This window comes from Anolis carolinensis, chromosome 3 (genome assembly GCF_035594765.1).
Source record: "Anolis carolinensis isolate JA03-04 chromosome 3, rAnoCar3.1.pri, whole genome shotgun sequence".
Taxonomy (NCBI): Eukaryota; Metazoa; Chordata; class Lepidosauria; order Squamata; family Dactyloidae; genus Anolis; species Anolis carolinensis.
The window spans coordinates 273409813-273436084 of NC_085843.1; the positions used below are offsets into that span (position 1 = coordinate 273409813).

A 26272-nucleotide genomic window follows, 5' to 3' on the forward strand; every position below is an offset into this window, starting at 1 on the left:
GAAGGTTCCTTTCCTAATGTGTCTCATTTGGCAAAGACGGTCTCAATTATTCCGCTGTCATCTCACCCTCTCAGCTGTTTTTCAAGCGTCCCAGTTTCTCTTTCCTCTTCTAACTTCACCTCCTTGTCCTATGCTTACTTCAGTTCCTGAAAATTGAATTCAAATGGCAAAAGTTGACTACACTCAGATGGGGAGTGAAGAAGAAGGGGTGGAATCTTGTTCCAGGCCTCATAAACAATGCGTGTTTTAGCATTCAAGATATAGATATCCAACAGTCAGAGCCTGCCTTACAACAAATCAGAGGACCTGTTCTGAAGAATCCTTTTTTTCTATGAATTTCTACAGGCTCCTATTGAATCTGAATGGGACATCAAAGGCAGGCTCACAAACAGCATGGGTTGTAGCTTTGCGGGATAACCTTGGAAGGGAAAAATTTCCCCATACAAGGTTCTTTTGCCCGGTTTTAACCAATTTTTACTTCAGTACCAAAGGTTTATCCTGCAATATGCAGGAGCCTGTCATATCATCAGAATGATGAATCCACATCAGGCTTATCCTGAATTTTAAAGGACTTGTCTGAGGTGAGGAATCTATTTTAGGCATAAGGTCAACATCTTGGATATTTCCTTTAAGGTTTGGATCACAACTTAGAAAAGATAGGGCATGGTGCTCTTCCATGTTTTACCCTGAACTTTCGAATAGCTATTCTGGTTTGGAACTAATTTTAGGAAAAGGCTTCAGTTTCTTGGATTGTTCTGGACTACAGATAAGGATGTCACTGGTTGCCATTGCCAAACCCCTCAAAAAGGCTTCTGGGGGCCATATGATTATGCAAACGATAGATATGATAAATTTCTCAAGTATTTGACCTTTACCTTGTCCATATTTTTGCATGCAGGATCTGCTATTTCAGACACCCCTCCTTCATGATTTGATTTATGGGGAAAAGGATTGTGCAAATTACTCAAATAATTAAGAAGAGAGCCAAAGGAAGAGTAGTTGGTGCAAGCAGAGCTACTGTGTGAATTAGCCCTGAGGTTGAAATCCAACATGTGCCTACTTGGAAGCAGATGTCATTAAAACCATGTAGAGGCACACATCCAAAATTTTGAATGGTATATCTCAGCTCCAGCAAAACTCCACCCTAATTGCCTAATCGGAAGACTGTAGGAGAATCCTTCTTTTCATTCTTCAACTCTAACTCCACCAACCTTCTTTAATGCTAGTCTTGTGTGTATATGTTCTGCCTCTCTCTTTAGGCACATTGTTTCTATGTTCTCTTATGTACTGAGTTTCTCTGTGATTCCCTGATTATTCTTCTTTCTGGTTATTGTTTTTTCACAATGATAAACCATAGTTTCAGGCAGCCCTGGAATAAATAAACCTGGAATAGTTTGTTTATCAGGGAAAATGTGACCTATAGGATGGATGAGGTCCTGGGCCCCACTTTTGAAGCCACTGAAGTACCCCACTAGTCTCTCTAAGCTGCCACCACAATCTTTTTTAAATATATGATGTAATTTTGGTGGGAATACCACAAAGAATGTGCAAACGGAGCATGTTTGTTTTCTTCTTTTCCTAAGATTGTGATTCAATTTAGGAGAGACAAGATGAGATGTTACTTCTAGCTGTCATTTTGGCCAGATTTTGGGCAGCTTTTTGAAAGGTGGGAATGGGACTATAAAAGGTCAGAGGAAATTAAATGCTGCAGTTTGACATATTTTGGTGAGATTTTGGGCACGAACATACCCAAAAATCAATCTGGATTTTTTTTAAATGGAGGGGGGGGATCAGGAAGAGCTTTGGATTAAAAGCCAAGGATCCAATGGGCAACATGTGACACATATCCTGCCCTTTGGCCACAACTGCTTTACAGTACGCAGTTACTATAATTCAGGTTAGTGTTAAGGGCATTTTAAGAGCTATTTTGACAGAAAGATTTAAGCCATTCTTTTATCAATGTATGGTCCCCTCTTTGAAACAATAAACTGTCAATCAGCAAAGGAAAAGTAACATGCAACACAAGAAGTAATACAACAAATTGATATATTTCATTATGTTACTTTTTAAACAATCCAACGAATAACAAAACTTATTCATTCTGAGAACATATTTTTAAGCTCTGGATAAGAGAGAAAGTCCTTCATGGATGAAGGAGTTTTGGATTAAATCTTATTGTCAGTCCTCAATGAGAAGAAGACCCATTGAATCAATGAAAATAACCTTTGCTTTAACTCAACATTGAATGAATGAATGTTATGTAGTGTTTTTTGTTGCAACTGCTATATAATCTATATATATAAAAGAGTGATGGCATCACGGCAATTCACAAAACAACAAAAGTACAGGCCCCCCAACATCAAAATTTGACAACACAACCCATCATCCAAGCCTCAAGGTTGATACAACAAAAAGAAAAGAAAAATAAAGTCCTAATTAGAGGGAGAGCAATAATTTTTTTTATCCAATTGCTGCCAGTTTAGAGGGCTAATCTCTGCCCACTTGGTTGCCTAGCAACCAAGGGACAGCCAGATTTCAGTTAGGGGGCAGGCAGATTTAGGCCTCACTTAGACGTCTTCCACAGATTATCTAATTTGCACTGGATTACATGGCAGTGTAGACTCAAGGCCCTTCCACACAGTGTCAGAGACAGAACGCCAGCAAGTAAAACAAAACTCAGTTTATTGAGGTTACAGAACTAAAAACGCCCGTAGGAGACAAAAAGTAAACAACAGACTGGTGGCAGATTCCTCTCTGCTACTCAGAAACAGCAGGGAAATAAACCAGGCTTGTTTATTCCTTCATGCAGCGAGCGAAAAGCGTGGTCGTAGTCAGGATTCAGTTTTAGGTTCAGCGGCCAACGATATCCAGGTCCAGGTACAGCAGTCAGGGTAACGGCAGTCAGCAGGGTCCCAATCCGGTCCAAAGGTCTATAGCCAAGCGTAGTCGTCAAGAAATCCAAAGGTCTCACCGATAGCCAGCAGAAGGAATAATCCAGAATCGAAGTCAGTCAGTCCAGCGTCAATCCAGTGTGGGTAGGTATTGCCCGTCAAAAAGACGACGGAGGTCCACGCTATCGAGATTAAACACAAGTTGCACAGAGAAAAACCCCGCACAGTTCCTCCCGCCGTCGATGCCCAGTGTCCATGGTAAACGTACGTATCCAGTAACGAATCACACCCGTCTTCAGGAAGTTCCCCAACAAAAGCCCAAGCGTCCGTCCAGATTACCTTGCCCAACGCAATTAGACATTGGTCCCAAACCCCATTTTATCCCAGTTCAAGCTCATCATCGCTGTCAGCTGCCATCCCAATTCCAGGCGCCCCAACATCATCATCCTCATCAGAGCTTAAGCACCTTTGACTACGCCCCACAGCATCCCCAGCTGTGGATCCCGCTCCATCCCTCCAGCCAGTCCATGGGTCTGATCCTGCAACCCGCCAATCACCTCCCATGCTTTCATTGCCTGTATCCCCAACACCCAAATCCTCTCTCACACGAGTCCATTCCATGTCGTCCTCCTCCGAGCTGGCCATCTCTTCCTCCAAACCCTGAGAAAACCCTCAAATGAGTCCTCATCTGTCGGGTCTGTAAACAAATCCCGGAGCCGTTTTCTTTCACGCTCCTCGAAAGAGTCTGACTCTCGAGGAGTCTTATGACCCCTTCTTCTATTACCGGAGCCCGAAGGCTCAACCATAACACTATCCCCCCTCACAAAGGCCTCACCCTCCAAAGGTGGAGACACAGCAGAGACCTCCGCGGCTACAGTATCCCGTTGCCCAGAAGTGTCCAACTTTAACAAAGAGCGATGGAATACAGGATGGACCTTAAGAGAGGACGGCAAACGTAATCTAAACGCCACAGAAGAGATCTTCTTAACAATAGGGAATGGCCCTAAATACCGTGGTCCAAACTTTTCCCCAGAATGTTTTATATACTTAGAGGATAACCAAACCAAATCTCCCTCTTCTAACTCCTCCCCTGCCTGCCTATGTCGATCTGCTTGAGTTTTTTGAGCTGCCTTGGCTTCTAACAACAACTTACGAGCGATATCATGTAAGGCAGCCATTTCAGAGGAGCGATATACAGGATCAGAAGAAACCACATTGGTTGACGGTGCCACTCCCCCCCGCGGATGGAAACCATAAGACAACTCAAATGGTGTGTGTCGACTGGACGTATGCGTAGCATTATTATAAGCAAACTCGGCTACCGACAACCACTTCACCCAATCACCAGGTTGTTCCAGGCAAACGCAGCGCAAGTACTGCTCCAACAGCCCATTAACTCTCTCAGATTGTCCATCCGTTTGCGGATGGAAAGCAGAGGACACATTCAACTTGGTTCCTAAACACTCATGAAAATGCTTCCAAAAACGAGATACGAACTGAGGAGCCCTGTCAGATACAATAATCTCAGGAGCCCCATGCAAACGGAAAATATGCTTAGTAAAAAGTAAAGCCAATGTAGGAGCCGCCGGAATCGTTGAACAAGGTATAAAATGAGCCATTTTAGAAAACAAATCTACCACCACCCAGATACACGTGTAACCCCCAGACCTAGGTAAGTCAGAAATGAAATCCATAGAAATAATTTGCCAGGGTCTTTCAGGAACAGGCAGTGAGGACAATAATCCCCTAGGGCGCCCGACAGGCGTCTTGCTCTGTTGACATACTGCACAACTATCACAGTAACGAAGAATGTCCTGTCGCATTTTAGGCCACCAATAATTTCTGATAATGAGTTGCACAGTCTTAAACCTACCAAAATGCCCAGCCATCGGCTCATCATGATGTGCCCTAATTACTTCCAACCTGAGTGAACCCGCCGGTACATAAACTTGCCCATTACGCACCAAAAACCCCTTTTGTTCCTGTAAATGAGGTAGCACAGTACGAGTCCCTACCGAAAGCAATATGAGTTGTTCTTGAGTCCAGTTATCATTCTTTTGAGCCTCTAGAATCTGAGTGTGTAGCCCAGACTCGTTCTCTACCACACATAAAGAAGCAGTTGGTAATATTGTCTGACGCACTGTTTGCTCGCAAGTTTTAAACTCTGGCTTACGAGACAAAGCATCCGCCCTTAAATTAACCTTCCCCTCCACAAACTGAACCTTAAAGTTGAACCTAGAGAAAAACAAGGCCCATCGAATCTGGCGTTGATTCAATTTCTTGGCAGTCTGTAAATGTTCTAAGTTCTTGTGGTCAGATCTGACCACGATTTGATGACGTGCGCCTTCTAACCAGTGCCGCCACACCTCAAAAGCCACCTTTATAGCCAACAATTCCTTTTCCCAGATGGTGTAATTTTGTTCAAAAGGTGTTAGTTGTCTGGAATAAAATCCACAGGGACGCAAGGTCCCTGATGAATCCCTTTGAGATAACACAGCCCCCAACGCATAGCTAGAAGCATCTGCTTCTACTATGAATGGTTTATCAATGTCTGGATGTATTAGTACATTATCATCTTGGAAACTGGATTTCAACTGTTCAAACGCATCTTGAGCCTCCCTTCCCCACACAAACGGTTGCTTCTTACGTAATAGCTGTGTTAAAGGTACAGTCAGTTTAGCAAAGTTTGGAATAAACTCTCGATAGTAATTAGCAAACCCCAAAAAAACGCTGTACATCTTTTTTAGACTTGAGTTCCTGCCAGGAGTTGACAGCGTCAACCTTGTGCGGGTCCATTTTTAGTTCTTTTCCTGAAACTACATGTCCCAAGAATTCCACCTCTGACACGTTAAACACACATTTGGAGGCCTTAGCAAAAAGCCCATTATCCCGTAAACGTTGCAACACCTGCCTCACATGTTGCTGATGTTCCTTCTCATCTTTTGAGAAAATCAATATATCGTCCAAATAAACAACCACAAACTGATCAATCAAATCTCTAAACACGTCATTTATGAACCTTTGGAAGACGGCGGGCGCATTACATAACCCGAAAGGCATCACACGAAATTCGTGACATCCGAAGCATGTATTGAATGCCGTCTTCCATTCGTCACCTTCCCGCATCCTAATCAAATTATACGCCCCCCGTAGGTCAAGTTTAGAAAAGATCTTAGCCCCTTGAACCCTTGAGAGAAGCTCCGAAATCAAAGGTAGTGGATACCTATCACGAATGGTATGCTTATTAAGAACCCGATAGTCACATACTAGCCTAAGCTCCCCTGTCTTCTTAGCCACAAAAAACACAGGTGCAGCAGTTGGAGAGCTAGATGGACGAATAAACCCTTTGGCTAGATTCTCATCAAGGAATTCTCTCAAGGCTTGCCTTTCAGGTACCGTTAGAGCGTACAACCTTCCTGCTGGTAACTTAGCGCCTTCCACCAGTCTAATCGCACAATCGTATGGTCTATGAGGCGGTAACTTATCTGCTTCCTTCTTACAGAAAACATCTTGGAATTCCCTGTATTCAGTAGGCATACCCTCCATATCAATCTGGGAAGAATTTAAAACAAAACATCCCTGCCTTTTAAAAGCTATAGTACGCTTCACCCAATCCACTTGAGGGTTCACCAAAGTTAACCAATCCATTCCCAGAATTACATTGTATCTTGGTAACCGTGTGATGTCCCATACAAATTCTCCAGTTACCCCTTGCACCTCCCATGTTATTCCTGAGGTTTCACAATTAACCACCCCAGATTCCAGTAGTCTCCCATCCGCTCCTTCCACCCATATATCGCATGCTTTACGTTTTGTAGGGAGCCTATATTTTCTTTCAAACCCAACATCCACGTACGAGACCGTAGCCCCTGAGTCCAGCAATGCCAGAGTTGAAACAAGTTCTTTTCCCCCAACAGATAGAGAAATGGGTACAAAAACATGTTTCTTTCCCTCTAATGACTGCCTTGTAAGCCCTAGTGCGTTGGACTCACATCGCACTAGGGCTGGCCTTTTCCCGAAAACTGAGAAGGCTTGATGTTACAGTTCCTAGCAAAGTGCCCAGCAGTCCCACAATACAAACATAATCCTAATTGCCTTCTACGGTCTTTTTCCGCCATTGACAACTTTCTAAACACCCCGAGCTCCATAGGCTCCTCCCCCTTAGCCACAGGTGTCCTAGATACAGATACAGAGGGCGCATACATAGCCCTAGATTGTTTACGAGATTCAAACCGGGTGTCCAAATGCAAAACCTTAGCCACCAAAGCGTCCCAATTTTCTGCTGGCTCTAACCGCGCCAGTTCATCTTGAAGATGGTCACTTAAACCAGCTATAAACAAAAGCATAAATGCGTTCTCCCCCCAGTCCAATTGATGGCGAAGAGAATTAAACTTATTCAAATAGTCCAAAACAGACCCTCTTCCCTGTTTTAACCGGTAAAGAGCCCAGCTAGCATTCTCCATACGGAGGGGATCCCCAAAAGTGTCCGACAATAATTTCTTGAAGTTAACCAAATTATCCTTGACTGGGTCATTACCCAGAATCAAATTAGTTGCCCACTGTCCCGCTGAACCGGTCAGTAAACTCAAAATAAATGCCACCTTGCTGGTGTCCGTAGGAAAAGCTTGTGGGCTAATCTGAGAAAAATAAAGTTCAACTTGAGCCAAAAAAGTAGGCAATTTGTTCCGGGACCCATCAAAACGTTCAGGAGTCATTACATGTCCCTTAGCTGGCTGTGCTGCTTGTGCAGCATAAAATGCAGCCTGCAGCTGATCCAAACGAGCCTTGAGTTCCTCCATCGTCTTCTTGACGTTGGTACCTCACTGAAATTTTAGGGCGTTGGGCAATCTGTCAGAGACAGAACGCCAGCAAGTAAAACAAAACTCAGTTTATTGAGGTTACAGAACTAAAAACGCCCATAGGAAACAAAGAACAGGGCAAACACTTGACTTCAGTGTGATAAGTAACAAAAAACAGCTCAGTTTGAGCTTAAACGGTTCAAAGGGATAAACCGGGTTAAACAGAAGTATAATCCGGATTAAAACAAAAGTGCTTACTTCAACCTGGCAAACAATGCAAACAAAAGAGGATCAACAGGAGACAAAAAGTAAACAACAGACTGGTGGCAGATTCCTCTCTGCTACTCAGAAACAGCAGGGAAATAAACCAGGCTTGTTTATTCCTTCATGCAGCGAGCGAAAAGCGTGGTCGTAGTCAGGATTCAGTTTTAGGTTCAGCGGCCAACGATATCCAGGTCCAGGTACAGCAGTCAGGGTAACGGCAGTCAGCAGGGTCCCAATCCGGTCCAAAGGTCTATAGCCAAGCGTAGTCGTCAAGAAATCCAAAGGTCTCACCGATAGCCAGCAGAAGGAATAATCCGGAATCGAAGTCAGTCAGTCCAGCGTCAATCCAGTGTGGGTAGGTATTGCCCGTCAAAAAGACGACGGAGGTCCACGCTATCGAGATTAAACACAAGTTGCACAGAGAAAAACCCCGCACAGTTCCTCCCGCCGTCGATGCCCAGTGTCCATGGTAAACGTACGTATCCAGTAACGAATCACACCCGTCTTCAGGAAGTTCCCCAACAAAAGCCCAAGCGTCCGTCCAGATTACCTTGCCCAACGCAATTAGACATTGGTCCCAAACCCCATTTTATCCCAGTTCAAGCTCATCATCGCTGTCAGCTGCCATCCCAATTCCAGGCGCCCCAACATCATCATCCTCATCAGAGCTTAAGCACCTTTGACTACGCCCCACAGCATCCCCAGCTGTGGATCCCGCTCCATCCCTCCAGCCAGTCCATGGGTCTGATCCTGCAACCCGCCAATCACCTCCCATGCTTTCATTGCCTGTATCCCCAACACCCAAATCCTCTCTCACACGAGTCCATTCCATGTCGTCCTCCTCCGAGCTGGCCATCTCTTCCTCCAAACCCTGAGAAAACCCTCAAATGAGTCCTCATCTGTCGGGTCTGTAAACAAATCCCGGAGCCGTTTTCTTTCACGCTCCTCGAAAGAGTCTGACTCTCGAGGAGTCTTATGACCCCTTCTTCTATTACCGGAGCCCGAAGGCTCAACCATAACACACAGCTATATAACCCATTTATAATCTTATATTATCTGCTTTGCACTGGATTATCTTGACTCCGCACTACCATATAATCCACTTCAGTGTGCATTTTATACAGCTGTGAAGACGGGGCCTCAGATAATCTAGTTCTGAGCAGATAATATAAGATTAGAAATATACAGTAGAGTCTCACTTATCCAACGTAAACAGGCCGGCAGGATAAGTGAATATGTTGGATAATAAGACGGGATTCAGGAAAAGCCAATTAAACATCAAATTAGGTAATCGTTATACAAATTAAGCACCAAAACATCATATTATACAACACATTTGACAGAAAAAGTAGTTCCATGCGCAGTAATGCTATGTAGTATTTACAGTAGAGTCTCACTTATCCAACACTCGCTTATCCAACGTTCTGGATTATCCAACGCATTTTTGTAGTCAATGCTTTCAATATATCGTGATACTTTGGTGCTAAATTCATAAATACAGTAATTACTATATAGCATTATTGTGTACTGAACTACTTTTTCTGACAAATTTGTTGTCTAACATGATGTTTTGGTGCTTAATTTGTAAAATCATAACTTAATTTGATGTTTAATAGGGTTATCCTTAATTCCTCATTATCCAACATATTCGCTTATCCAACGTTCTGCTGGCCCGTTTATGTTGGATAAGTGAGACTCTACTGTACTGTATTTACAAATTTACCACTAAAATATCACAATGAATATAAAACACTGACTACAAAAACATTGATTATGAAAAGGCAAACTGCGTTGGATAATCCAGAACATTGTATAAGCGAATGTTGGATAAGTGAGATTCTTCTTTATGAAATAATTACTGGGATAGAATAATGCAGAACAATATAATCTCTAAAACCAGGACAGTAAATAAACAGAGGAATTCCACACAGGAAACAATCAGGGCCAGCTAACACCTCCCAACAAAGTATTCCCATCATCAAAGTCTGGAAAATCCTCTGTTTTCTCAGGGCCACAGACAGTAGAAGCACATAAAATATCGCAAACAACACCACTCTGAAAACAAGGGAATTCCAGACAGGAAACAATCAGGGCCAGCTAACACCTCCCAACAAAAAATTCACTCAGGGAGGAAACAGCCAGGCTTTAAAGCTGCAAGGCCATTACATCCTAATCATTTTTCCTAATTGCAGCATTCATACTTGCCTCCAACAAACAAACAAAAAACCAATCAGAAATATTGTATATTCACAACCTTTAGGAAATATTATCCCCTGATGGCGCAGCATGTTAAAGCGCTGAGCTGCTGAACTTCTGGACTGAAAGGCCACAGGTTTGAATTGGGGGAGCGGAGAGAGCCCCCACTGTTAGCCCCAGCTTCTGCCAACCCAGAAGTTCGAAAACATGCAAATGTGAGTGCATCAATAGGTACTGCTCCGGCGGGAAGGTAACGCCGCTCCATGTAGTCATCCCACATGACCTTGGAGGAGTCTACGGACAACGCCAGCTCTTCGGCTTAGAAATGGAGATGAGCACCAACCTCCAGAGTAAGACACGACTGGACTTAATGTCTGGGGAAAACCTTTACCCTTGACCTTAACTACCACCAATTCCTCAATACTTTATTTCCACCATACTTCGCCACAGCAATGCGTGGCCGGGCACAGCTAGTATATTATAATTTTCATACTGCTAAAATATCACACTCAAGGAAACTTCTAATGAACTGTAATATGAGGCCATAAAATGAAGGTTATTTTTTCTAATTAGAATGTGTAACATGTTTGTTTTTTGTTTCAATATTGCAAGAAGTATTTGGCTCATATTGGGTCATTAATTAAAAACCCATGCCTCAGACTTCCTTTGTAGCAGCCCTGAGAATTGTGACTCATTTGAATTTCCCAGATTTGGGTAGTTTTCTATCTGGCTTGCTTTATCTGTTTAAAGTTCAGGTGACTCATAGTGTGAACTGTTTTGGTTTGAATTTATAAGGGTTTGACAAAGTATTTTATGCAGATACAGTAAGGGGGTGTAGAAGAAGGAGAGAAGCAAAGTTGTGATTGGGGGGTATCTGTAAGAGGATATGATATTCAAAGTGTTTTACAAAATCCATTTCATTTCTAAGTATGCTTCAATCTCATCTAATCTTGCAAGGTAAGCAAATTCAAGTGTGGTTGGTAGCTGGATGAGAGACCAGCAATGAATCCTAGGTGCTGTAGGTCATAATTCAGGGGAAGGAACTGGCAAAGACATTTCTGAGTATTCCTTGCCTAGAACATTTTTCTCTGAAGATTGCCTATAATATTCAGAGACATGCAGATTCTTGTGCCAAGGATCAACTAATCTCAGGATATGCCAAAAGACCAACTACTCTGGGATTGTTGAAAACAATGAGGTTTTTTTTTTTATTCTTAAAGGTAAATGACACACAAGAATAGTAAAAACACAATAACTGTGTGCATGTGAATGGGAGAATTTATGATAAGGTAAAATAAGGAGAAAGTATTGCATGGAATAAATAAATCACGCATCTACAAGTGTAGGCACTGGCAGGTCTCTACTTGTCGAACACAATTATCTTTAAAGATTATTGCCTAGACAATTCTACTGGTTCCCATCCTACCACCTCCAGAAGTAATGAACTGCTGAATTTATGCCTCTATTTCATATTAACATTTCCCAACCAACATATTTCTTTCAACAGAACTAACGTAAGGGTAGTTTTTTTTGTTCTTGCTTCATTTCTATTTATTTATTTGGCTGCCCTGGGCAACTCAAAATATGTTTTCATTGTCTCAGTAGCAGAACAATGACACATTGAATGATCAAGAGTTGGCCAAGATTATTGTTTTCTCATTTAATGTCTGTCACTTCTTTGCTTCCTTCCCTTTACAGCTGATTTGTAGACTTTTGCAGGCATTCTATATGAATATACATTTAAGAGGGGAAAATAGGATTGCAGAAGACTCCACTCATGACCTTTGTAGATGTAACAAACTCCACATATCTATTACATAACTGTTAAGATTTAACTTTATACTTGCACAGTCTCAGCGCCTTCCAGTAGCTTACACCTGCTCAGTACTTTCAGTCTTCCAGTCTGCTTCCACAGTAGACACTTGAGCACATGCCCGGCCATTGTCAGTTTTTACTACTGTCTTTCCCCTAGTCTAGATGATATTACAGACTCACCACAGAATGTAGTTTCTTGTCCTAGTAGACAGGTTTAATTGCACATAGACTTCACAACAAAAAGAGGAGGAAGGAGGGAAAATACACTGAACATAGTTCCTTATATACAATTACACATAGTAATCATTGATTTGTTACCAACTAATTGACCCAACCCAAACTCAGGATTGCATCATTGACAATCACCTGGAGTAGGCCCAAACACATTCCCCAAATGATTCCCCATATACAATCAATCAGCATTCCCAATAGAAGCCCATTAGCAGTGCATGACTCAATACATTGTAAAACCTAACAATAACCTATAGCTTTGAAGCTACACATGATCCTCAAATACTCTGTATGATTGTGTGCTGAGGCTGAGAAGAGTGGACCAATCAACTTTCAATTCTTTCGAAGGTCTAGATAGTCATAGTTATGTCATTATGCCTGCCATTTTGGCATCCAGATGTAATACTTCTGATACGGGTTTGGCTTATGGAAGGTGAGATGATCTTGTTTCAAAGCGAGAGAGAATGAAACCAGATGGTTATCAGAAATATGACAGATTCAACTACTTTGAACCATTTTGGTTTTTGGGGAGCTGGAAAATTGTAGGGAGAATTGACTGGAATATTTGGGGTGGATTATTTCAGGCTCTAAAGGACTCTAACGTGATCCCAAGAGCAATATATGTCCCACATTCCCACCCCTGCCTTAGCACTAAGGGGACATAGCCAATGTTCCAGACAGCCTGGAAAAAAATGTTGTTCTCAGAGTACTGAGCTTTGGCCTGTTTATATGTTATATCCAAAACTGTGTTAAAATATTGTGCTATTAGATTAACCGGGACTGGGTTATACATGGCAACATCAGAACAGGGCTCCTGTGTGCCGAGAAAAAAAGGAGGGAGGCAATCTCACCTTCTTCTTCCTGGTTGAATGCGCTCCATAGTCTGACATTAGTTGAGCCATCCAAGATGGTCAGAAGTTTGCATGGAGCTCCCTGGGTGTGTCCTTGAGGCTTAGTGTTAAATCACACATCGACCATTTAAAGTAGCACAATTCCAAGTCCAAATACCATGGTCACACTGAGAAAGTTTCAGAGTTAACAAAGTCAGTCAGGGCAAATATAATGGAGTCCAAGGTTGAATCCTCCAGAGGGGAAGGTGCAGCCTGCAGACCAATTCTCTACAGTGGTAGCCACACTCCCGCTGCCACCCCCCCCCCCCAAAGGCCTGTGAGGAGGAGGTGAAAAGGAGGCAGGAGATTTCGGCTCCTCCAGAGCAGAAGTGGGATTATTTCATCATCATTCCATCTAGAATCATAGCAGGTATCCCAGTGGATTTTGGGGTCTGTCATCACCCTTTCCATGGTTGGTCTTTGGGTGGTGGTCTTGGCCTCACTATAAACCATTCTCAGCTTACTGGCAAGTGATAGCTCACAACTGACTCGGGCCATGGGCTCTTCCACAATCCTATTAGGATACCACAACTAATAAAATCTATGTTCCTCTGGACTTTTACCAAACCGATCAGTAACCTACTGCCATCATCAAATAAGACTCTCCCCTCTGCACCATCCCCAAGGAAATTCCACCTGAACATTAAGAAGAACTTCCTAAGAGTGAGAGCTGTTCGGCAGTGGAACTCTCTGCCCCGGAGTGTGATGGAGGCTCCTTCTTTGAAGGCTTTTAAACAGAGGCTGGATGGTCATCTGTCGGGGGTGCTTTGAATGTGATTTCCCTGCTTCTTGGTAGAGGGATGTGTTGGGAAATCATCCTGGACTACTCAAGTCCAAATGTAGTTAGATAGATGATAGAGTTAGATTGAGGGAATCCTTTCCCTGTTTCCAAAGCATGCCTAGATAGGCTTTACTGTGTTTCACTCTATCCTGTTTACGTCACATCCCTTACTTTGAAGTTAGTAGAAATGTGAATCTTTAGGGACACTAACTTCCCATTGGTCAGAATGTCTTTTATGGCCCCAATAAACTGGACCATGCGGTTGGAACCATTTTGGTTCTCTTTTTCTCCCTTTGTTCTTCAAACTAACAAGCAGCATCTTGCCATCTCTCCTGGCAAGATGTAACTATGTAGATGTTTGTTATTTTTCCTTACTTTTTTCCCCCTTAGAAACCAGTCTATAGTAATCTAGACAGCTCCCAAGCCTTTCTATCTACAATGGAGTTCTTTATACCTAAATAAATACTTTTTGAACTTTTATTCTGACTCTGCAGTCCATTGCAATCCTAAAGGCTTCTCTTGCTCGCCAGTGTAAGTAACTGTTGCATTTGAAAGCTTTGTTTTTGCTACTCTGCTGATTTTGGTGGAATCTCCGCCAGAGAGGGTTAAATTGAGTCTAACCGCTCAGAGATTACCACAACAGGATGGACTGGATTGCCCATGAGGTCTCTTCCAACTCTATGATTCTATTATTCTATATCATATTTACTATCCTCCAAGAAGGCCCAGGATGTTTTTTTACCCACCCCATTCCGTACTCAATCTTTACCTAAGGAACATTGTATCTTGTGGAATCAAGGGAACAGGGAGGGTATAAAAAGAAGGGCTGAGATGCTATGGATAGGGAGATGGGGGAAGAGAATGGGTCTACATTGTTAATTGTAGCAATAACATGTTTATGTCTATGTTAGATGTTTTTATAGATTTAATGGTTTTAATCTATAGTTATAAATTTTTGATTTAGATATGTGTAATATTTTATACATATGTGAGGCATTGAATTTTGCCATTATGTTGTAAACCGCTTTGAGAAAAGCAGTATAAAAATGCAGTTTGTAAGTAGTAATAATAAATAAATACATGCAAAATTTAAACACAGAAGTCAAGATTCAGTTTAGAGTCAACATAGCCGAATATAAAAAAGTGTAGAGTTTCACTATGAAGCCAGATGTTGCTTCCAGCAACAGAACTACAAACTTGAGAACCTTTTATACAATGTTCTCAGGTGTTGCTTGTAAAGAGCCTGTTTCTCTGCTAATCATGCAGACCTACAATTAGTAGCATGCTCCCTTCTAAATTGTAAAACCCTTCCTCAGCCTGCCCTGATGTATTGGACTGTGCTTGCTCCTCCTGCTGGGAAGTGGTAGCTTCTATTGAAGACTCTTCTCCTGCCCTGACTAAGGTAGTGGGAAAGCTACTGAGGGATACTGATCTCCAAATCCAACACAGCACCTTCTAGTAACCCTTTGTCCTCACTGTCAGAGCTGTCCAGGACAAGATGTCTAGGAGTGGTGACTTTGGCAATATGAGGGAGATGGTGTGAGACACCTCAGATTAATCATAAACCTTCTGGATCCAGGGCTGCTCCAGGGCATATTTACACTAGGCTAATCTACCCCAGGTGTAGATAAGCCCAAAATTACCTCTCTGTGTCTTTTTCTGTATCTTTAAGAAATGTATATAGTCAAGCATTGAACTTTTGTGTAATTTGTCTCTACATGACAAGACCTGTCCTTTTGTTCATTCTGACATGTTTCTGGCACCCTTACGATGCCCCTTATCATCCAAAGAACATGTAAAAGACATTGCAGCACCACTACAAAAACTAGTCCATCCTAACTAATCAATGCAGAAGTCTCATTAGCTGCAGTGTGTGCATGACTGTGGGATTCTGGGATCCTTAGTCCAAAAATAAGTGCTCCAAACTCTAATGTAAATCCATAGACCTTTTCTAAATAATGAAGGGTTCCAGCCCCATGTGGATTTGGATGCAGACAGAAAAATGCATGTACCTTATTATGCACATTCAATTTATTTACATGCTGCCCAAATACATAGCTGTTGAGGTAGCAGTGACTGCTGATCACTTGTCAAAATACTACTTATCATTACATTATTATTGATGTGGAGGGAATGAATGATTTGGAAGTGAATTGTGTGATTAAGAATTTATTGTGCTCCATATGGTAGGCGTGACACTATTTTTTCATTCTCACACCAGTGATAAAAACTTAAAGCTACCTCTTGGGTTTTCAGATGTTGGCAGGATGGCTTCCTCTGGCTGTTCCAGAGATGAACAAGATGAACTGACAATCAAGATAATGTACTGAAATGTATCCATTATGCCAATAGCATTCTGTAGAAAGGTTATGCGTCTGGAATTCTTGACAGCAATGTCAAACAAACACAAGTCAAAACTCCTTTTTAAAAAAATCAGGAGGGAGTTGGATGCTTTAGTAAACAGCAGAGACAGTTCTGGTCTCATGCCTGCATTTTGGATTAAGGAATTGCAACAACAGGCGAACCTGTGAATTGGGGGAGAATACTCAGCCACTAGAGACCCATCCACATATCCCTACTTGTTCACTATGGAGGGAGCTGTAGACTATGGGCTGGCAAATTCAGAGGCTGGGGGCCAATTGCCAGTATCCCCTCATGTCAGAAATGGGTAGCATGAGGTTATTAGAGGAGGGTAGGGATACCCCATACTTTTTATTTTTTGTAAATATAAACCTTCAATAACAATCTATTTTAAAAAAGAAACACTACATCAGTAGAACCATTGCACTGTAACTGTCATGGCTCCATTATGCAGAATGCTGGGATTGAAAGGATAGGGTCATTATAAGTCAGAGTCAATTTGAAGTTCCATAACAACAACAGCAAAAGTCACCTGAAATCCCAAGAAATCCCAAGAAATCTCAAGACATTTGAGGAAAAGGCAGAGCAACTGAGGTGGTGGGAATAACAGCAGCTAAGGTTTGGGGTTTTTTTAAAGTTATTATTGTTACAGCTAAATACTATTTTTGGGAATTGTTCTTCTATTTTCCCCCAAGCACTATTTGACCTAAATATTTAAAAAGAAAGACAATAGAATGCAGCCTTATGCTGAAATATTACAGAATTCCTAGGACAAGTGCTGTTTATGTATCACCAGCCTGGTGGTTAAATTATGAAACATTCCAAATAAAATAATTTCATTATCCCCTTTTAAATGCAACAGATTTAAATGTTGTCAAGAAGCGTAGATCATTTGTCTGAAGCTCTATTTTGAATCATGGCATTGGCCATTCTTGTAAAAGGTTTGTTAAAAACAACAACCAAAAAATGCCGGAATCGCATATGCCATGGAGGGTGAGAAAAGCGTACGGATGGTTCTGTATCCCTTTGAGGCTATTAATGGAGAATTGCATAACAAGTGCTGTGGGGTTGCTAGGTTTTGCCACGTCGCCTCACTGTGTTAAATATTAACGGGACACGTACTTTCAGAGGTATTGTTCAGGCGCCTGGATACTGGTGAGCCAATCCCCGTCAGACGGGTTGCCATGGAAGCAATATCACTGATTCATTTCATTTACAATGAAATCCACACAGCACTTTGCTAAATGGATCTATAAAAATGAACCATGTAAACGAGGCACAAACAGTCCTTGATATTTGATGTCTGCTGTCGCGTGTGTCTTTTCTCCCTCTTTTCTTCTAAAACTAATTTGCACCCTCTCTCTCTTTCCATTCCTTAGTTGCTTTGCCAAGCCAATGAAGTGTTTTAAAGCTAGTCCTGATTGGAAAATAAATTCTGCAAGCATATTTTCACTGCCGCCTTCTCATCTCAGTGCCTAACCTTTCTATTTTAAAAACCTTTAAGCTGTAGGGCAGAGTGGATGATCTATGCATCCATTCCTAAGACCTGTTTAGATTAATTTGGGCTGTAGATATCTTTGCTTGCATTTGGTGATGGTGTTGATACCAAGGGTCTTACATTTTTTACATGCTACTTGTTTATGTTCCATCACCTCTGTGGTGTCCCCAATTAAAGATACACATCCTCTTGATTCAAGAAGTCATTTGAAATTACTTCTCAAAATGAATCAGGAGAGTTAGAGTCATCTGGCTATTTGGAGATACTTGCTGAAGTCTTTTGTGTAAGCAATAAAATTATAGCGGTCGTAATAACTAAACACTCACATACACACAAAATAATTTATTTGGCTTTGAATCTAGAGGTTTGTCTACAATTGCAAAAAAATCCAAATGGAAGGCTGATTTTGCCCATGATATACAGCAATTTCCAGTGTGTATCACAGGGTTTTGTTCTGGGTTTTTTTGTTTGTTTTTTTTTTTTGCTTTTAACTGACTTTATCTCATTTTGGGCAAAATCAGGGATACTCTGGAATTTGTTCCAGAATAACCCATGGCTTCAGGGAACTCTAGACTAATCCATGGCTTCAAGGCTGCCTGGATAGAGTGGCTATGTCCATTTCGCCTGGTTCCACAGTCCAGATTGTATACAGGTATCATCAATGACTTTCATCAATGTAGAAAAAGGAGGATGGAATATAGGACTATGCAAAACTATCATTAGTCCAGTAAGTTATTAGTAATTCATTAGATTCGTGCAAACAAATTGCTATTAAGAAACATGAAGGAAAGGGGAAGACAAAAAAATATAGAATCACTCACCAATAATTTTCGTTAAGGTTCTGTAACATTCGGAAGCCTCCCAGAGTCAGATTAATTTTCAGTACAAGTATTAAGCAACTTTTGCAAAGTGAAAGAAGCTTGTATTTAAATTGAAACCAAGGCTGCTTGCTGGTTGGCATAAGGAAATGGAGCTGGGGCAGGAGACTGAGAACACAGGATTTTGGGAAATGTTATTTGGAAATATGAGGCCCCTGGTGGCAGAGAATTCAAAAGGCCCTGCCCTGAATTATATTTCACAGAATGCAGTGCTCAGCATCAGAAAGCACCAATGAGGGCTGCTGTGGCCAGCCATTTAGAGTCAGTCTAATAATAATGAATAAAATTATTGAATCTGGCTTTTTGGGGGAATAAATGTTTTTGTCTATGTTTTAAAAAATCTCCCAAAATAGTAGATGTGCAATTTTTTTTAAAAATGGTGTGTGTGTGTGTGTGTGGGGGTGCTGCAAACGCCTCCCGGTTCAGTCCTCGTCCCCATGGAGAGACCTCTCCATGGGGACGAGGACTGAACCGGGAGGCGTTTGCAGCACATCCCGATCCAGCCTTTGTACCCATGGAGAAGCCTCTCCATGGGGACGAGGACTGAACCGGGAGGCGTTTGCAGCACCTCCTGATCCAGCCTGCGTCCCGCCTGGTAATCCGAGTTATCCGGTTGACCGAGTTGAGGTCAAGGACGAGGACTGAACCGGGAGGCGTTTGCAGCACCTCCCAATCCAGCCTTCGTACCCAGGGAGAGGCCTCTCCATGGGGACAAGGACTGGACCCTTGTCCCCACGGAGAGGCCTCCCTGCGGTTGGGAACACCCCCACAACAAAGGAGCTCTCCCTCCCTTTGGCGGAGGCCTGGAGCCAGGGAAGTGACTCCCGCTTCCCTGGCTCCAAGCCTTCGCCAAAGGAAGAAAGCCCCTTCGTTTGGCAGGTGGGTGAACGGGGAGGGCTGCAAAAGCCCTCCCCGTTCACCCACCCACCCGCCCACCCGTGCCTCGGCTCCTTCGTCACGCTGGGGCGGCAACAACAGTGCCCGGCGAGGCGAAGGAGTCGGACATGCGTGTTGCTAGGTAGATAACTGTCCGTTCCTGGAAGGTGTAGGACCCAAGAAATAGGCTCACACCGCTGGTCGCAATGGAAAACTTTATTGAATCCGCCTTGCCAAGATGACTGCAAAAGCTTTTACTGACCCTCTTCCGCTTTTCCCCTCAGTATATGGGGTTGTTGCCTCCCCCCTCCTCCTTCTCCATCCATACCTCCCTTTCATTTTGTCCTTTCCCACGTTTGAAGACCAGACCCTGTCATAAATCAGCCTATCCCGCCAAATGGTCTCCTTCCTCTGTCCTCTTGTAGTCAGGTTGCGAAAAGACCAGCTTTGATGATGCTGTTCTTTGTTGCACCCTGACATGACTCCCCCCTTCGGACGACGACCCCGCGGGGAGAGACAAAGTTCCGACAATCTAAGAACAACAGCAGCAGAATAAGCCAGGAGAAGGAAAGAAGAAGGAGAGAGAGAGTCCACCCCCCCCCCCTTTTCGGGATCATGGTCCAGGTTTATGGGGAAACTTTGTGTGAAACTGTTTTCTCAACTTTGGGGCTTTAACATGCTCTGCTGCTACCCATTCCGGGTGTAAGGTCTGTGAAGACCATTGGACCAAGTAGTACAGTTTCCCCCGAGACTTCTTGGAGTCTAGGATATCCTTGATTTCAAAATGGGTGTGTGCCCTCACCATAATGGGGACCGGATCTGCCCCCGGTTTACTCCATCTGTGAGTGTTTGGCACTGGTTTCAGCAGGTTAACGTGAAACACTGGGTGCACCTTGCGCCATCTATGAGGCAATTGTAACCGTACTGTCACTGGGTTCACAACGGCCGAAATGGGAAAGGGACCAACATATCTTGGGCTCAGCTTCCGGGATGGTTGTGTGGATTTCAGGTGCTTTGTCGACAAGTACACTAACTCCCCCACTTTGTAGTCCGGTGGTGATGTTCTCTTTCTATCTGCATATTTCTTGTAATCCACTTTGGCGGTGCGCAAGGCCTCCTGAACCGAAGGCCAAGCGGCAGTGATCTTCTCGCCCCAATTCCCTGGCTTCTCGTCAGAAGGCAACTCCTTTTGTAGTGCGGGGAATGGCGGAAAATCTCTGCCGTTCACAACTTTAAACGGAGAGACCCCAGTGGACGCGTGATCCGAATTGTTAATGCAATATTCGGCAAGTGGTAGCATCGAGGACCATTGATCTTGCTGGTACGTGCTGTAGCAACGGAGGAACTGCTGAAGGGTCTTCTGAACCCGTTCGGTGGCTCCGTCTGTTTCTGGATGGAAGGCTGTGCTCAGGGCCCTTTCAGTTCCTAAAATACCCAGGAAAGACTTCCAAAACCTCGATGTGAACTGAGAGTCCCTGTCACTTATGATCCGCTTGGGACACCCGTGCAGGCGGAACACGTGTTGCAGAAACAATTTGGCCAACTCGGGTGCCGTTGGAAGTCTCTTAAGGGCCACGAAGTGAGCTTGTTTGGAGAACAGGTCAATTATAGTCCAGATTGTGTTGAAACCGTTGCTGTTGGGCAGGTCTACCACAAAGTCCATAGCTATATCCATCCACGGTCTCGAGGGGTCTGCTACTGATTGCAACAATCCTTCTGGTCTGCCCACCTTTTGTTTTGCCATAGCGCACACTGGGCATTCCTGCAAATAACCCTTTACATCCTTGCGTATGGTTGGCCACCAGAATTGTCTATTTTTTTGTAAACCCAAAATGACCAGCGTGCTTGGGCCAGCACCCTCCCCCGAAGTTCCTCCGGTACATAGTATTTGGAACCGTGAGTCCACAATCCCCCTGTTTGAGACAGTTCATCCCTATGAGACTGGAGCCAGGGGTCTGCATCTGCAGCTAGCCTCAATTCCTGGGACAGTTCATGTGGTTGACCACTAGGTGGGGGCTTTTCCTTCACTGTGGCCCTTGTCTGCACCATCAAACCCAGTTGTTCTTTCGTGAACACAGTTCCGACTTCCCCCAGGGCCGAATAGTTTGCATCGGGCATTCGAGATAGGGCATCTGCCATCCTGTTCTGGGTCCCCGGAAAGAACTTCAGCTTAAAATTGAAACGGTTAAAGAACTGAGCCCATCGCAGTTGTTTTGCATTCAGCCTTTGAGGGGTACGTAAAGTTTGCAGATTCTTGTGATCAGTCCATACCTCAAATTGGGCCTCGGTTCCCTCCAAGAAATGCCTCCAATGGGATAGGGCAGCCTTCACTGCGAAGGCCTCCTTCTCCCACACCCGCCAATTCCGTTCCGTTTCCGTGAACTTTCTTGATAAATAAGCACACGGTCTTAGAGCACCCTCATTATCGGCCTGCAACAGTATTGCTCCATAGGCCGCCTCTGATGCATCACAATGAACCACAAAAGGTTTGTCCCGTTGGGCATGAACTAATATGGGTTGACTTGTGAACCTCCTTTTTAATTCCTCAAACGCCTCTTGGCACTCAGGCGTCCAGTTCAGTTTCGCACCCGGCGTCTTAGTCTTACGAGTCTCCCCCACTCCCTTAGTCTTTAGTAATTCTGTCAAAGGCAGAGACAGCTTGGCAAAGTCTTTGATGAACTGTCTATAGAAATTTGCAAAGCCTAGAAATCCCTGCAGCTGTCTTCGAGTCCTTGGAGGCTCCCACGCCAATACATCCTGCACCTTGGCGGGGTCCATAGCTATGCCTTTTGTGGAAATGCGGAACCCCAAGTAGTCTAACTCCGTTTTGTGGAATTCACACTTGGAGAGTTTAGCATAAAGCTGATTCTCCTTTAACCTCCGCAAGACTTCTCGAGTCAGCCTAATGTGTTCAGACAGTGATTTACTGTACAAAAGAATGTCATCGAGATATATAATAACCCCCTTATATAGCATGTCACGAAAGGTCTCATTTATGAACTGCATGAACACCTTTGGACCTCCGCACAAGCCAAAAGGTAAAACTTTAAAATGGTACTGCCCAAGGTGACAATTAAAAGCCGTTTTCCAACAGTCTTCATCTTTGATTCGAATCCGATAAAAAGCCTCCCGCAAGTCCAGTTTGGTAAAGATGCGTGCCTCGCCCAATTGCGCCAACATCTCTGACATTAGGGGAAGCGGGTATTGGTTTGTGGTGGATATTGCGTTAAGACCTCTATAATCCACGACCAATCTTAGGCCGTCTGCTTTTGGCCTGAAAAATACTGGCGCTGCCATGGGGGACTGAGATGGCTCGATGAAGCCTCTCTCTATATTTTTGTCAATAAATTCTCTGAGTGCCCTTTTCTCTGGTTCCGACATTGCATAGAGTTTTGGCTTAGGTAGTTTGGCATTGGGGTCTATTTCAATTGCACAGTCCGTCTTCCTATGAGGGGGCAACTGGTCACACTCCTTCTCACTGAACACCTCTGTGAATTCATGGTAGACTCTGGGAACGCTTTCCAATGGTACCCCCTGTGACGTGGCTGCTATCGCCCCCTCTGGCTCCAGTACCTCTATGTCTTTCGGGGTACTCACAAAATTGCAATTTCCATCCCAGAAAGTAAATGTCTCCCTTTTCCAGTCAATCTGAGGGTTTTGCCATCTCAGCCAAGGAACGCCCAAAATGTGCCATTGTTGAAATCACAAATTGCAATGTCTCAGCATGAGAACCCATAGTCATTCTTAAAAACCCTGTTTTTTCTGTTACTGGGACTCCGTATGCTGGGGTTCCATCCAATTGTGCGAAGACTACTGGTGTCTTTAGTGGGTTTGGCTCCACCCCCAACCTGTTTGCTAGTTCGGGAGTAATTAGGCATCTCGTGCACCCACAGTCCAACATAGCATCTGCTTCTACCTGGATCCCTGTCTCTGGGTTCAACAGCCTCACTCTGACTCTCACAATGTCACAATTTACTCTTCTCAACTCACCCCCGTCACCCTCTGGTGGTTCGATCTGTCTCCGGGCGTTCAAAACAGATCCCGGTCGTTTCCCGGTAACTCCAGGTCCTCCGCTTCCTCCATCTCTTCTGCCTGAAGCTGCCCTGGGGCTAAAGCCGTTTCCGTTGCCATGGCAGCTTTCCCTTTTGCTAGTTTGGAGTTCTGGTGGGGCAGCTTCTGGCTGTGAAGCCTCTCTCCTTTTGTCTCCACGCCTGTCCCTTTCGGACACTCTGCCGCTCAATGTCCCTCGCGCCCGCAAGCGAAGCAGGCCCCCCTCCCTGCTCTCCTCTCCCTGCTGGTCGACCTTCCGCGACGAGGGGAGAAGTGCCGTGTTGCTGCTGTCGGGGGTTTGATTCTGTTGCTCTCCCTTGGACGACGAGAGATTTGCTGTTGGTCCACCTCCACGCGCCCCGCTAGCAAAATCCAGTCCTCCAAGTCTCTTGGATTTCCTCTGTGTAAAGCCCACTCGAGCACCTCAGAGCGTAAACCAGCCCTGAAATATTCCAGTTTGGTGGTGTCGGACCAGTCCCTAATCTTCCCCGCTGTGGCTTTAAATTCCAGGGCGTATTCTGACACTGTCCTTCCTCCCTGGTATATCCTTTTGAGTTGGGCCTTCACCCTCTCCTCTGCCAAAGGGTCTTCGAATCTCTCACGGAGGGCTCTTAGGAAATCCTCCAGGCAGGCTAGCTCCCGGGCACCAGTATCATACATCTGCATTAGCCAGTCTGCAGCTGCTTCTTTCAAGTTTGCCCCCACCATGTGGATTTTTGCGCTTTCTGAAGGGAATTGGTCCCCAAAATCCTCCATGAAGTGTCTTACGTTTGTAATGAAATAAGACAGCTGTTTGGGGTCCCCGTTGAACTTCACCCGAAATTCTCCCTTCCCAGGCATTTGGCTCCTTCCCGACAGGCCCGTGGGGAAAACTGATGTCCCCTGCTGAGGCATCTCGTCCTCATAGTCCTGTGGACCCTCCCCGGCAAAGGGACGGGGTTCAGTGCCTCTCCCAGGCAGCCCTCTCCTCTGCTCCCGTTGCTCGACTGTCGCCCTCCAGGACTCGTTTACCTGCCGCTGCATCAGATCCATCTGTCGAGAGAAAGTTTCGAACATTTTCTCCATCGCATCTAATCTCCTCTCCATCCTCTCCTTCTCATCTCCGGGGCTCCCTCTCCGTCTCGCTGCCAATCGCCTCCCATCTGGATCTTCCGTCTCACCGTCACTCCCCTGCCTGCGGGTAACTGGGTGGAGGTCAACGGCTTCCACGACGGGTCCGAGGGGTCTGTCCCCCCTTCGCTCAACGCGGGCGATGGGTTCCTTTCCTCTCTCAACTCCTCAGCACCTCGAGGGTTCGCCTGTTCTTCTTCCAGGAAGAGGAATTCCTTCATGGTTTCTCCTCCTTCAGGGTTCATGCTCTCACCGGAAAGACCTTTCCTCACGGGATGAGCCGGAAAAAAAAAGGGAGTAAAAGCTTAATGTCCATTCCTGGAAGGTGTAGGACCCAAGAAATAGGCTCACACCGCTGGTCGCAATGGAAAACTTTATTGAATCCGCCTTGCCAAGATGACTGCAAAAGCTTTTACTGACCCTCTTCCGCTTTTCCCCTCAGTATATGGGGTTGTTGCCTCCCCCCTCCTCCTTCTCCATCCACACCTCCCTTTCTTTTTGTCCTTTCCCACGTTTGAAGACCAGACCCCGTCATAAATCAGCCTATCCCGCCAAATGGTCTCCTTCCTCTGTCCTCTTGTAGTCAGGTTGCGAAAAGACCAGCTTTGATGATGCTGTTCTTTGTTGCACCCTGACAATAACAACCTACCTAGCAACACGCACAGGGCGCTCGCCCCTTGGGATGTGCCTCCTGCGTGTTGCTAGGTAGCTTACTATCTACCTAGCAACACACAGGGGCCACCTCCCAAGGGGCGAGCGCCCAGTGCATGTTGCTAGGTAGCTTGCTATCTACCTAGCAACACGCACGCCAGCGAGCAGGTGAAAGGGGAGGACCTTTACGGCCCTTCCCGTTCACCTGCTCGGATTGCACGGAGGCTCGAACGAGCGGGGCTCGAACGAGCGGGGTTTTACTGTAGTTAGCTTTTTAAAATATATATAAATTTTCTCCAAAATGTAGTGGATGAGTGTGAAGTTCTGAAACTTGGTGGGCTAACAGTGGAAAATGTGTGGTATGGTTTTAGCAAGTTTCACCATGATAGCTCTAAAAAGGAGGGAGAAATGAGCCCCTGCATTTTCCCCACTTGCTCAAATACTTAATGAAAAATTAACAAAAAATTGTTATTTCATTATAATTACAAAAGAAATTTAGGTTCATAATTTTGAAAACACCCTCAAAAGGAATTCATCCCACTCCCCAATTTTTATGAGTATTGAAACAATTTTTTCCATTGATCACACAGGCCTAGTGGATGGTGCTAATGTCACCACTTTTCCTAGCCAGCCAAAAGCTCCATGTGAGTTTCTTTACCCAAAAAGGTAAAACCATATGTTAGTAGTCTCTCCATATCCACAGATTCCATCATCCACATCTTGAAATTATTCCCTTCTAAAATTTCAAAATGCAAAGCTTACTTTTGCCATTTTGTGTAAGGGACACCATTTGATTATGCCATTGTATAGAAAAGGGGTTGTTCATCCATGACTGTTGGCTTCCATGGAAGTCCTGAAGCTAAGTGCTCACTGTACAATCCTGCAAATACAAGGGGGTAGCTCAAAGGTAAAAGTCATATAACTGAGGGGTGTACATAATCCATTTAGAAATATGTTTTCAGTTCCATTTCACTTCAAACC

At 44.2% G+C, this 26272-nt stretch overlaps 1 protein-coding gene and 1 long non-coding RNA gene across 2 annotated transcripts in view; both read right to left on the reverse strand.

Annotated features, from left to right (window-relative positions):
• Window positions 1-18808, reverse strand: part of LOC103278157 (uncharacterized) — a 50505-nt gene extending 31697 nt beyond the window's left edge. Inside the window, exon 1 of the long non-coding RNA XR_010004851.1 lies at window positions 18548-18808. This is a non-coding gene — a long non-coding RNA (uncharacterized LOC103278157). The remainder of the gene's footprint in view (window positions 1-18547) is intronic.
• Window positions 18809-22364: 3556 nt separating this feature from the next.
• LOC134297901 (uncharacterized) lies at window positions 22365-25276 on the reverse strand. Its single transcript, XM_062976778.1, has 2 exons — window positions 24691-25276; window positions 22365-24562 (listed from the first exon to the last, which is right to left on the reverse strand). The coding sequence occupies exons 1-2, from the start codon at window positions 24883-24885 to the stop codon at window positions 23717-23719; spliced, it is 1041 nt and encodes a 346-aa protein (XP_062832848.1). The 5' UTR covers window positions 24886-25276; the 3' UTR covers window positions 22365-23716.
• Between the last annotated feature and the right edge of the window lie 996 nt (window positions 25277-26272).

Bases quoted from the DNA above. Each gene is read 5' to 3' on its own strand.
- LOC134297901 (XM_062976778.1), bottom strand. From the start codon at position 24,885: ATGAACCCTGAAGGAGGAGAAACCATGAAGGAATTCCTCTTCCTGGAA. The intron at 24,563-24,690 runs GTGAGACGGAAG...TTCTCTCGACAG, and splicing joins CCGCAGGCAGGGGAGTGACG to ATGGATCTGATGCAGCGGCA.